Source organism: Chiloscyllium plagiosum, unplaced genomic scaffold, assembly GCF_037043375.1.
Source record: "Chiloscyllium plagiosum isolate Xiang-an unplaced genomic scaffold, Cpla_swu_hap1 HiC_scaffold_24, whole genome shotgun sequence".
Lineage (NCBI taxonomy): Eukaryota > Metazoa > Chordata > Chondrichthyes > Orectolobiformes > Hemiscylliidae > Chiloscyllium > Chiloscyllium plagiosum.
In genome coordinates, this window is record NW_028270162.1 from 47,189,871 (window position 1) to 47,203,311 (window position 13,441).

Sequence of the window (13,441 nt, forward strand, 5' to 3'; positions counted from 1 at the left end):
GTTCCAGACCACCAGCACTCTTTGTTTGAGAAAGCAAATTCTCATCTCCCCCTCTAATCCTTCTGCCAGCCATTTTAAATGTATGCCCTCAGTCACTGACCTCTCTGCCAAGATAAATAGGCCCTTCTCATTCACTCTATCCACACCTTCACTATTCTGCACAATCGCATCTTTCCTTTCTCTCCATAGAGAAAATCTCAATCTGTTCAATTCTTCCACTCCTGGAAACATCTTTGTTCTAATAGCTGACCAGTCCATACACACACATTAATGTTATAGACCAATTGTGCTTTATTCGTAATCATTATGGTTTGGAATTAAATAAGAAAGCTGGGAATTGTGCATTTAGCCCATAAGAGTTTGAGAAGAACTCTGAAATGCTAACTTAACAATTGTGTTTTGGTTCTGCCTTTTTAGGGTTACTATGACAACCCAAAAGTCTGTGCTATATGCATCGTAAAGGGAACAGTGGAGGGTAAGTTAAATATTCAAAACAGTCTCTCAGTTGTGTCGGACATTTGGTTGCTGTTGATCATTTTGCCAATTCATCTGATATGTTCATACGTTTTAATGACTTAGTGAGAAAGCAGTTTGGGTATCTTAGAGAACTGCATTGTGGGTTTAGAGTGGTATTGCAATTTAATGTGTGAATTGATCATTTGTGTTATTGCTTGACTTGCTACCTAGATTGTACAGTAGGTTCAAAAACCAAATCTGTTGCATTGGATAGCATGAAAGAAAAGTGAAGTACAAAATAAGATTAGGGATATGTGGTTTTACTTATTAAAGCAAAAATAATTCGGATTCATTGTTAATTTAGGGGAGTTTTCTCTCAAATTACATTTCTTTTAGATTAACAAATGTCTGAAATATGACAACTTATGATGTTTTAGATTATCAATAAATCTTAATCACTGACAATTTTTCAAAAATATAGAAAATCATCATGTGAAAAAAGATGTTTATGATTGTTTTAACTGATGATGATAAAATTCATGTGTATGTGTAGGGAAATACTTGTGTATAAAAATATAAGGCGTGTGCTTCTAGGGAGTTACTATTTTTCGTCAACCTTCCCAGGTACAGAATAGGCGATGTAAAATTCTCTCTATTTGGCCCAACATTTTACTTTAACTCTTAACTCTGTTTCTGTATGTCTGCTTTGTTGAGTCCCGATAGATTTGGGAATTTGCTCTGTACGGTTTATGTTGAGGCAATTGTCCATTCTTTTTGTTTTTTTTCTGCCAATTGTCTTCCCTCCTTTGCCTCATTAATGTAATATAGTTCTGTAGTGCCAACATTCCTTTACTATCTTGTCCAAAAAGAGACTATGTGGATAATCAATACACATAAGCGTCCATTATGGGCTGGATGGTGAGATTTCAGTCAAGTTCGATCTTTGTCCAATGTCTGAAGATATTGAGCTCTTTGAAATGAGGGAAAGTTATTGGTTATGATGGTGAAATAGAAATTAAAAGCACATGTTATATTTCTGGGATTTAAATGTAGCTGTATAGGCTTTGTATGTCACGCCATCTAATCATAATCCAAAAGCTATCCAGTACATTAGAGCCTTTGTCCCTGGCTTAAGGTAATGCCAGCTTCAACAGCAGCAGAGCTGTAAGTCGTGCTGTCTCTAGAGATGTTATGTGTATCACAAAGGTCTCTGCATTAAGTGGTGGAGGAGTAACAGTATAAAAGCATAAACCAAATAGTAGATGACCTATTTATTCACAATCAAGAATTCTCACTCCTGTGTAGGAAGGCATGTTATTCAAAAAGTGGAAGAGCTTAAACAGTAAAAGTCTATGAAGCAATATGTGTGCAGAGAAACTTACAGACTATGGCATGTGTGTCTAGACAGTGACAGTTGACAGTCATACCACTAGTAATATTAAGCTTATTAACAAAATTGGGCCATATACTCAGTCCACAGCAGTACAAAAACCAGCAAGCAACAAGCTTAGCCAGGTCTAGCCGGAGCAGTTGAGAGATTAGGGGTGTGTCAACTCCCATCAGGATTTGTTGAAGATTTTCTACACCGAAGACCAGTGGTTTGGCCATAAAGGTGATTTGAGCACCAACAGCATGTGTAATTACAGCTTCACTTTGGGGATATCTCCTGGGGAAGCTGCATCATGGACACTTGATCACCAAATGCAGAACCAAAGTGTGGTTAGTGATGTGACTGTCTGGGATCTTCCAAGAACATTGAGTGTCTTGTTGTCGATTACAAGGCCTCTACCATTCATAGACCACAGCAACAAGAGTCACCTGGTACCTTCCACATTACCTCTGGGAATGTGTAGACACCAATGTATTTAATTTTGATGGAATGTCTTACATCATTGTCATCCATTATTTATCCTGATGGATTGAGGTTGAGAAGTTTCATACCATGACTAAATGCAGTTTGTGTGAGAAATTTACAATATATGGTACCTCTGTTGTCATTTCAGACAACGGATGGCAGCCATAAATGAGTACCTTACCCATTCTGAGACCATTCTGAATTTGAATGTCTCAAGCTAGCTGAGATGTCCACCATGGAATTGAAAAGCTGAACATGAGGTCAAGATGGTAAAGTGACTTTTGAAGAAGAATACTGGCTAATATTCAGCAGTGCTAGGCTACAGATCCACCCCACTCTAATGTGGTCTAACACAAACCTTCTCTGAACGAATTGACCATCCTGCAATCACTCCACATGCATACACAAGTAGCCAAAATGTGCTTTCTTTTTATTGGATGAGGAGCAATTTTAGTTTATATCCCTTCCTTTCTACCTCTTAACAAAGATATTGATCTAGTTAGTTCTGATCACTCAGTGCAACTTTATTGTTCATGAAACTTTTAAATAAAGGCATTGATCTGAATAAACTAAATCCTGTGATACTATTTCTACAATGAATTTCTGATGACCTCCAACTGATTAGCCTTATTAAAATCCAATCATTAAGATTTAAATATTACTGCATATTTGAAGTAACTTCTTGCAATATTAGAAAGGATGACAGACAAGCCAGTTAGTGCCTGTTAAGTGAATGCATACCCAGAACTAGAAGTTTGGTATGTGTTCAACAACTAAGCTATGAATTAGCTTACGAGGCATTCTGTATCTTTCCCTGCAGTAATTTGTGTTACAGAGTTTGTGGCACGATTTTCATTTGGATAAAGCTTGGAAATGAGTAGTGGTGCAGGAAAATAAGTGCAAATTGTTAAATTTTGAGACTGCTAGGTTCAAACTCATTTATAGAATTGAACTGGTCAATATAACGAATCGGGGATATTCTTGAAATAGTAGCTATTTACAGGGAGACTCTGAAGAAATGAAGATGCATCCATGTTTTTAACGGAACTCTTGCTTTACATGGGCTGTTGTAATTTGTTGCAGTAAGTCATATGGGTAATCATTACCCCGATTACAGCAAAATGTCATTGGACTTCAGGCAATGCTGACCACATTAAGGCCTTTATAGTTTTGTTAATAGATGTCTATTAAACCCTAGCTTTCATACTTGGGTAAAACCAGTGATTTCTCTTTCACTTTCTTCTTTTTTGAATGGAATTTTTTACTTGTTTTTCCTGATATCAAACAGCAACGTTTTCTTAATGCTTTTCTTGATGAATCATCGAAGCGTACTGCAAATTCTGTTTGTTTACCTTTTTTATGTTTTGAAAGAAAAGGCAAGAAAAATGATGAGCTTTCCTGCATTCTTATTTTGTTAGAGGAAGGGTTTCTCTCATTAGATACTCCAAGTTACTTACTGCTCTTGGCAGATTCTTCTGTTTTCAGCAGATCATCATAGGTATTTTTCTGGGTAGCTTCACACCATCTCTAATATTGCAGCACACTCTAGATATGTCAGTGTCTCATTCAGGATACAGGTTAAAAAATAACTGCTGTTTTACATAATAACTCAAAATGAAAGTAATTTTGAACTGCTGCAGTCTAAGTTGCATGTTTGTGATACTGGTTTTGATGTGAAAATGTATCACAGAAAATTATATGTACTTAAAGCTATTATTTCTCATGTATTCATAGTCTGTTAAACATTTTAAGGGGTCGATGATAATCATAGTGATGCCACGTTTCTAAGATTTGATTTTTTTTTGGGGGACACTTCCTTTGTTAGCTCCAAACATAGTGTGTACATATTAAAATGTTGTATTGTGATGGGATGGAATGTAAAATTAAGGAAGTCTTGGTACAGCTGTATTGGTAAGGCTACAGTTTTGGTTACCTTATTTAAGGAAGGACATGCTTGTATTGAGACTTAGTTCAAAGATGATTCACTAAGCTGATTTTCTGAGATGTGACATTTGTCTTGAGGGCTGGGCCTATTGTCATTTGTATTTTAGTTGATTGAGAGGCAATCTTAGTGAAATGTAAGATTCTAAAGGGGCTTTACAGGGTGGATGTTGGGAGGATGTTTCCTCTTCTGGGTGTGTTTAAGTTTCAAAATATGACTCAGTTGAGAAGGAGTTTCTTCTGAAAATAGTTTAGTGTTTGGCATTGTCTTAACCGACATTGGAGGCTGGGTCATTAAATATATTCAAGGCAAAGTTGAGTAGACATTTGGATGAATCACTGGTAATGGGGTGGGATTGGGTTTGCAAGCAAAAAAATGGAGTAAATCTGATCCACTATGTTCTCAGTCAATGTTGGAAGAGGCTTGTGAAACAAAATGGCCACCTCTTCTGATTTTTTGTATACTTCTGAGATACACCAGAGTAAATCTTCAACGCAGAATACTCTTCAGCCCCTTTCAAACTGAAACAAAGCTGCAGAAGGTCACCTCATCAGTTTTCTGTTCTCTTCCATTCATTTTATGGGCTGTGATGTTCAGAGGCCTCGATAATATATTAAAGGATATAGTGTTTTTCAGGCTAAACAATGTTTTTGTTCTGTTTAGGTTACATATTTCTATGTCCCTTTGCTACTGAAACATTAAATTGGCAACAATAAGAAGTGCTTTCAAAAGCTGTTAGTGAAAGGAGAAATAATGGTTGGGTTGAACTTGACAGCCAATTTATGCTGCTTGTCAATCAATAAAAATCCATTCCACGGGCTATTTATTGTCAAATAATTACTTCATTAAGATGGAAAAGTATTCGAGAAATGAGCTAATCCAATTTGAGTTGTCTTAGTTCTCTTCAAAGTTTGGTTTATTTAATTCTAATTTAGAATGTTAACAATTACAGTTAAATCTGCATTCCATTATTATTTGATTTTACTTCATTCCAGATGTTCCCAAACTTCTGCCTCATCCTGGTCTAGAAAAAAAGGAAGAGGAGGAAGAAGAAGATGATTATGAGGATGGTAATGAGAAGAAGACATTAAGCAAAAAGAAGGTGAAGTCGGGACCTCGAACACCAGACCCGTATGCCTCAGACAACAGCAGCCTAATGTTTCCCATTTTAGTTGCCTTTGGGGTCTTCATTCCCACCTTGTTTTGTCTCTGTCGGTTATGAGATATACTTCGCATGTACAGTGGTGCTTGTGGGTGAGGAGCTTTGACACCGTGTGGGGCAGTCTGTTTAAAGCAGTTTATTTCTCTTTCCTCTTCAGAAATGAGGGGGAGAAAGGAAGAGAAATGGTTTGTATGGAAATTTGAAGGCTTGAATCGCAATAATTTTGTTTTTGTTGATAGATTCCCATTTTTAAAAATAAACTCCTGCAATAATTCTGAAGTGCAAAATTCAAAGCCCTGAATAGTTGAATGCTTGCAACCAGTGGCTGAAACAAAGTTGCCCATGTTGTCTTTTGGCTCTGGTTAAGGTATAATTTAAACAACTTTCTGTTTAGATTGGGGAGTAAATATACTAGTTATCTGAATGTAAAGTCTATATACCTAGTATATGAATTATTTGCCATTTGCAGTTTAGGGAGTTACAAAATCCACTGGTAAAACTTGAATGGAGAATTTTAAATGAAAGGTACTATAGGCAAATGATGGTGATTGCCCAATATGTATTTTTGTTTTGAATAATTCCCTCCCTCCCCTCTGTTATACCATGTCTACTTGCACTTGGGCATTGGCATGAAATTTTTCTTTCTTCAATAATGAATGATGTATATTGAAATGATCAGATTTAAGTTAGTATTTCAGCTGGTTAGAAATTGGTGCTGGTAATGAATTGGTGCTGGTAATTAATTGGACAATGGCTACAGGGTTTTCAAAGATTGAGAGAAAGGCCATGTTCATTTCAATGTGTTTTCAAGTTTCACCTGGTGGTTTGGTTGTTTGCTGAAAGATAAATCCAGAATGATTTTGTTAGCCTAAATTACTAGATTACAGTAGCAAATTCTCAATGTCAAATCAAACAAATGTATAACAATTCTGTTAGGAGCTGAAAAAAGACAATGTTTTACACTCTGACTCTGTTTTAGGCACTGGGCCTGCTGTATATTTCTGGCACCATCTGTTTGTATTCCAGATTGTCGGAAATTACAGTTTAAGAATATTTCCTCACTTTTTTTATTTCATTGTCCATTCCCCAGTAAAAGTGCTTTTAAATGGATTGTATGATAACAATAAAATTTGAAATTGCAGAGCAGCAATTTAAAACAAAATACTGCAGAATCTGGCAATCTGAATTACTAAAAGATAAAACTAGAATTAGTAGGTAAGGCAGTATCTGTCTGTCTCTTTTTTTTTCTGTCGTAAGAGAGAACTAGAGAACCAGTTTGTTTTCTGCTAACTGACTTAGTTCCTATTTAGCAAGGCTCATGAATGATTGCGTACCAGTTGTGATTACACAGCTATTCTCTGACAACGGTGCCTAAAGCTTGTGCAAAGGGCACAAAGATGGTCTCTAGTATGTCAGTGTGAAATATTTTGATCAGATATCTGACTGCTAAGTACAGCAAGAAAAGTTATTTGATTATAATCTGTATCTGGTCTTTGACCAGGTACATTATTAGTGATTATGCAAGAGCATGGAGATTTTACATCAGAACAGACACTTGACTGAGTTCAGAGCCACTGTGAGCTTATTCTGTGATCTGTGCTGTGCCATCTTGGGGGCTTGCGGTTTGTGCTTAGTCCAATTGCAATGGATCCCTATAAGGGACAATTAGATGGAAGAGCCAAGCTGGGTGTTGCTGGCTGGTTATGGTTGGTGGTGCTTTGGACGAAGGGATTTTACCTGCCTTTATTGGTAGCAGGGTTACCAAGGATACACTGACTTGAAAATGGAAGATAATCTTAAAAATATTCTATTCATTGCACCTCCCCAAGGGGATATTGAAATTCCTAAACCCTCTGTCACTTCTTCCTTCTGTTTGATTAGAATGATGAGCCAGGGTACTCTGCTGTCATTGGGCCTTGTGCCTCAAGCAAAGTAATCACTTCAGAATTGATGCCAATTCTTATAAATATTGTCTGAGCTGAAATTTGGAATATGAACAGTTTAAAAGGGCAGTGTATTTGGGGGTTGCTGAAAGGTGGTACTGTTTGTATTTTAGCTCTTTACAGAAACTTTAAGTTATGCTTATAAGTAAAATAATCAAGAAGGGATATTGCAGATATTTGACAATTCAGTTTTAAATCTAGGTCTTGTGGTTCCTACAAAACAGAAATGCAGGACTTCCCCAGAAAAACTAAATTGTTGATTGTGCAACATTTCAACTTTGTTTTAGATACACTATATTTTTGTTTTAAAACAGCAATTCTGCATATAAAGAAGAAACTTTTGCTTTTTGAAATTAATTTGGAAAAACTTTAAGTACGGGAATAAAGAATGTAATTGCTGAAAGAAAATCATTCAGTAATCCACATGTGGTATTGGATGAAAGGAGAAACTCTATAATTTTGACAGTACCAATTTTAATGGTTTATATTATGGACAAAGTTACTATTTTTTTTTTCTCCCTAACTTATTTCAAGTATCATGCATAGCTTGAATCTGTGTGGAGGCTTTAACTATTTCTTTTCCATAGAGGGAGAAGGGTGGGGTGAAAAAAAATTGAAGTGCTCGAAGATTTAGACATGCTCGTCCCAAAGAAAGAACTGCTGTTTAACTTTGGGAGTTCAACAGATTAGATTTGTTTTTTTCTGCTAACCTAAATCCTAAAAGGTGTCAGTAGGATCTGTGCTTCTGGTGTAATCTTGATTTGTTTTTTTTCTTGTGTGCATTAAAATAAGTTTCTTTTGTAGCTTGGCTTTTATTTTGAGCTCTCAGGAACTTGGGTTGAGGGTATGTTTGTATTAATTTGCACTCTGGTTTTAATCAGCAGTTTATAATGAGAAGGGGGGGGGGGTTGGAAAAAGATATTTTTATGTCATATGTATCCAGATGAGTGAAAGACTGCATTATAAGCCCTGGATAAACAGTACATGTAACGTACTTAACCTGTCAAAGCAGGGTTTTCTGCCTTTATTCAGAAATATTTGTGTGCTGTGCACCAACTACAGTGTGCTTTACTTTGTTTCTGGAACACTTTTTTTAGTTTTATTTTTTGATGAATTGTGTTTGTGCCAATGCAGCGGTGACCATATTGCCAATTTCATCAGATGAACTTACCTGTTAACATAACCTACAATGGTGGGACTGACTATCCCAGGGAACAAAGCTTACCAGTAGGATTGGGGGAGCTGGCACCTTCACTCATTCACTCACCACCATTTCCCCTCCCCCCATCAGGGTTATGTGGCTTCAGTTAGCCATGATCCTAAATGTTTAATTTGAATAGATTAGCTATTAAACCTATCTTTATTAATCTTGATGTGGCTAGTAATCTAACTTAAAGATTAATGACAAAAAACATTTAGGTTTTATTCAGATATGCATTCTTAGAATAATTATCTATTTCTTAAAGGTAATACCTAATTTTGCAAAAGGAATTTAGAAAAATGTTACTTTCTTATAAGTATTTCACTTGGGGACAAATTTAATCCTTTTTTCCCCAAAAATGGAACTACCTTTACCTTTGACCAGCTCTGATTGGGAAGGTGTAAGTGGTCATCAGAGTGGCAAGTCTCCCAGACCTACCGGTAAGCCTCATTTGTCTTTCAAAAAAAAATCAACGAACTCTGAGATCCATGAACTTGTGTATAGTGTGGTGTCTGCAAATGGTTTATGCAATTATTGCACAGAAAACCCATTGTATTGAGCCCACCTGCTTCGAGCAACTGTTACTGAATGTCTGGAGATCTCCACATTCACCAAATAGCAACAAATTCTACTCTGTTGCCATTACCTTTTCTGCAGTTTGGAAATAAAATTTAATTGAAAGCTGTTGCAGTACCCACTCCCCTTCATATGTGCCTTTAAATAGAAAATTAAATATGTATTTTGGTGATCTATAAAGTTTGTTTAACTTTTTATGTCCAGCATTAGTATTGATCTGCAGTTATCACTTCTGGGTAAGTTGGACAAAAGAATGATTCAGTCTTTTTTTTTCTCGTGAATTCAGTTTGAATAAATCAATATGAAATCAGCTGCAAGTCAGATTGCACTTTTCTACATTAAGTTACATGGTGTAACCAGAAATCTTTGGAATTAATAAACTAAACAAATTTGAAAGGAGCAAATGATTAGATTAGATTAGATTAGATTACTTACAGTGTGGAAACAGGCCCTTCGGCCCAACAAGTCCACACCGACCCGCCGAAGCGCAACCCACCCATACCCCTACATTTACCCCTTACCTAATACTACGGGCAACTTAGCATGGCCAATTCACCTGACCTGCACATCTTTTGGATTGTGGGAGGAAACCGGAGTACCCGGAGGAAACCCACGCAGACACGGGGAGAACGTGCAAACTCCACACAGTAAGTCGCCTGAGGCGGGAATTGAACCCGGGTCTCTGGCGCTGTGAGGCAGCAGTGCTAACCACTGTGCCACTGTGAAACAATTGAATTAATAAATGCATACAGTAGTCCTCGAAAATGGAATGTTTAGCATCTCCTCCTACATACAATTGCTAGAGATGTATGCCCAGTCACAGATGCTGAACATTGGAGATAGCACTGACAGACCAGACAGAACATTTATGTTGGGCCTCAACTACAGTGGTATATGAACATTGAGATTTCAGCACTGTTTTTGGAATTGATTTTTTTCTGGAGCAAATACCAGGCATTAATATTATAACCAGATTCAGGAACTGCGAGCCACGTTTCAGCTTAAGTCTGTTCTACCATTCGATTTGGATTTAGTTGATCTGCAACTGGCTGTATTTAACTGTACTTGCACCATACCATTAGTGTCATTACTTTCTTAATGCTTTTCGATATATGAAAAGGCCGTGCCAGCCAATCTTGTTCATAATTGAAGTCTGCAAAGCAAAAGGCTTTCCCCACACATGCAATTTTCTACACAGAGTTCTGGATGATTCATGCAGATGGATGGCTTGTGATATTGACAGTTCCTTGCTGTCTCTTAAGTAGCCATGCTTTTGATGAAAAGCTTAACATTTAAATGTTAGCTTGCACTTTGACCCTGAGGATGAAAGGGCACCACAGGCAAACTCCCAGTCCAAGTCTGCATATGAACTTCACAGCAAAGGTCGCCAGATAACCAGCAGGTATGAGAATTGTGGTTTATTTCCTGCCACCGTTAACAGCACAAACGAGACATCAAACTTTGCAACTTTGCTCGGTAATGCAGCATGTGGTGGATTTACTTAATGAATTATTAGGAGAGATCTGCTGAGTAGGATTTTAAATTCCAATGCTGAAACCAAATGTCTTCCACTATGCGGCTAAGAATAAGGAACCATGATCCATGTGCAGAATCTTCCTCTTTTTTTTTGGTTTTTCCCAATTAGCCTGTTCAGAAATGTTATCTGGAGTGGGGGGGGCGGGGACTTAAACCAAGCCTCCTGGTTGATGGTTGGAATGCTGATACTACTTTCACAGTGTGGATTTGTGAATCGGTTTACATTGCAGTAGTAATGACCAGAATTAGAATACACAACACTAAGTTCACAATGAAATACCCTCAGCCTTTGCCACTAGTTGGCATCCTATAAAACTAAGCATTTGTTTTGGGTTTTATTTTTGCTACAATTGTACAGTGAACTCACATGTAACAGCCATTTTTTTAAAAGAAATGTGACTGTTGATAGTGGTTCTGATTTTTAAAAACTAAATGCAAATCATTGGAAGCCATGAAGTCACATACATGCTACATTAACTGGGCTGCCACTTCTTAGGTTTTGTCTTTCTCCTCATTTTCCCTATTCATTTCTGTCTGTAGATCCCGCTTCCCATTTAAGAGGAGATAAGCAACAGGCAATACCTAGTCTTAGAGTCATACAGCACAAAATCAGATTGTTCGATCCAACTCATCCGTACCGACTGGACATCCAATCTGACCTAGTCTCTCTTGCCAACATTTTTACCATATCCTTCTGAACTCTTAGTATTCATATACCCATCCAGATGCCTCTTAAATGTAATTTTGTACCCACCCTCCACTTCCTCTGGCAGCTTGTTCCACACACGCACCACCCTCTGCCTGAAAAAGTTACCCCTCAGGTCCTTTTTTTATATCTTTCCTCTCTCGCCTTGAAACCTATGCCTTCTAGTTTTGGACTCCCGCCCCCCCCCCCCCCCCCCCCCCCCCCCCCATCCTAGGGAAAAAAAGACCTTGTCTAATCACCTTTATGTCTGCCTCTTATGATTTTATAAACTTTTAAGGTCCACCCCTCCAGTCTTGGCAACATTCTTGTAAATTATATGGAGTATTATGAAAGGCAGAAGAGATATGTTTCTGAAAAATGATCTGATGGATATGTAAATAGTGAACAATAATGAGGTACATCCAGAGCTTTAATTTAAATTCCAAGAGGATAATGGCGCATAAATTGTATGAAAATTAGATCAGATAGGATGTTGTCCATACACAGTGCTCAAAGAATTTCCAGACAGTAGTGGCAATGAAAACTTGCTTTTAGGAAAAATTTCAAGGAGCTATGAACCTGCACTCCAAGGTCTCTTTGTTCAGCAACACTCCCCAGGACCTTACCATTAAGTCCTGCTGAGATTTGCTTTCCCAAAATGCAGCACCTTGCATTTATCTGAATTAAACTTCATCTGCCACTTCTCAGCCCATTGGCCCATCTGGTCCAGATCCTTTTGGAATCGGGGATAACCCTCTTCGCTGTCCACTACACCTCCAATTTTGGTGCCATCTGCAAACTTACTAACTGTACCTCTTATGCTCGCACCCAAATGATTTGTGTAAATGACAAAAAGTAGAGGACCCAGCATCGATCCTTGTGGCACTCCACTGGTCACAGGCCTCCAGTCTGAAAAACAACCCTCTACCACCATCATCTGTCTTCTAACTTTGAGCCAGTTCTGTATCCAAATGGCTAGTTCTCCCTGTATTCTGAGAGATCTAATCTTGCTAACCAATGTCCCATGGGAACCTTGTCGAACACCTTACTGAAGTCCATATAGATTGCATCTACGGTTTTGCCCTCATCAATCCTCTGTTACTACTTCAAAAAACTCAATCAAGTTTGAGAGACGTGATTTCCCACGCACAAAGCTATGTTGACTATCTCTAATCAGTCCTTGCCTTTCCAAATACATGTACATCCTGTCCCTCAGGATTCCCTCCAAACACTTGCCCACCACCGACATCAGGCTCACTGGTCCATAGTTCCCTGACTTGTCTTTACCGCCCTTCTTAAACAGTGGCACCACGTTTGCCAGCCTCCAGTCTTCCGGCACCTCACCTGTGACTATCGATGATACAAATTGTTTTGGAAAATGTACTCTCGGGAATGTAGCATGAACAGCCAAGTGTCTGGTATCAAGACCGGCTCTAATGCAGTGAGGGTATGTCAGATTCCAAGCGATTGCTTGTGATAGGGGACTCTGGTCAGAGGCACAAACAGATGTTTCTGTAGCCAGCAGTGAAAAATCAGAATGGTATGTTGCCTCCCTGGTGTCAGGGTCAAGGATGTCTCAGAATGTTCTTAAAGGGGAGAGGGACCAGCAGGAGGTCATTGTACACATTGGAATCAAAACATAGGAAAGGCAATAGATGAGATTCTGAAGGGAGAATATAGTAAGTTAGGCACAAATTTAAAAAGGTAGTGAGGGAAGGAATAGGAGGATAGAGCAAATGAATGTGGCTGAGGAGCTGGTACAGGGGAGAAGGGTTCACTTTCTTTTTTGGATCATTGGAATCCCTTCTAGAATAGAAGTGACCTGTACAAGAAGAATGGAGTGCACTTTGAATTGGAAGGGTACTAATATACTGGCAGGGAGATTTGCAGGAGCTGCTCTGAAGGATTTAGGAGTAAAGTGAGAGGGTGGGACCCAGAGAAATAGTGAGGATAGAGATCAATCTGAGACTGGGAGTTGGGAAAGGGAGTGAGTCAAACAATCAGGGCAGGAAGGAACAAAGCAGGGAACAAGGTAGGACTGATAAATTAAACTGCATTTAGTTCAATGTAAGAGGCCTTAACAGG

At 38.2% G+C, this 13,441-nt stretch overlaps 2 protein-coding genes across 5 annotated transcripts in view; one reads left to right on the forward strand and one right to left on the reverse strand.

The window, feature by feature from the left end:
• Window positions 1–9,245, forward strand: part of mlec (malectin) — a 35,107-nt gene extending 25,862 nt beyond the window's left edge. For both annotated transcript variants that reach the window (XM_043715939.2, XM_043715940.2), the window contains 2 exons: window positions 418–475; window positions 5,249–9,245. In XM_043715939.2, the coding sequence (XP_043571874.1) occupies window positions 418–475; window positions 5,249–5,475 (285 nt within the window). In that variant the 3' untranslated portion in view covers window positions 5,476–9,245. The remainder of the gene's footprint in view (window positions 1–417; window positions 476–5,248) is intronic.
• cabp1a (calcium binding protein 1a) overlaps window positions 1–13,441 on the reverse strand; it is a 189,593-nt gene that overhangs the window by 12,362 nt on the left and 163,790 nt on the right. The window lies entirely within an intron of this gene.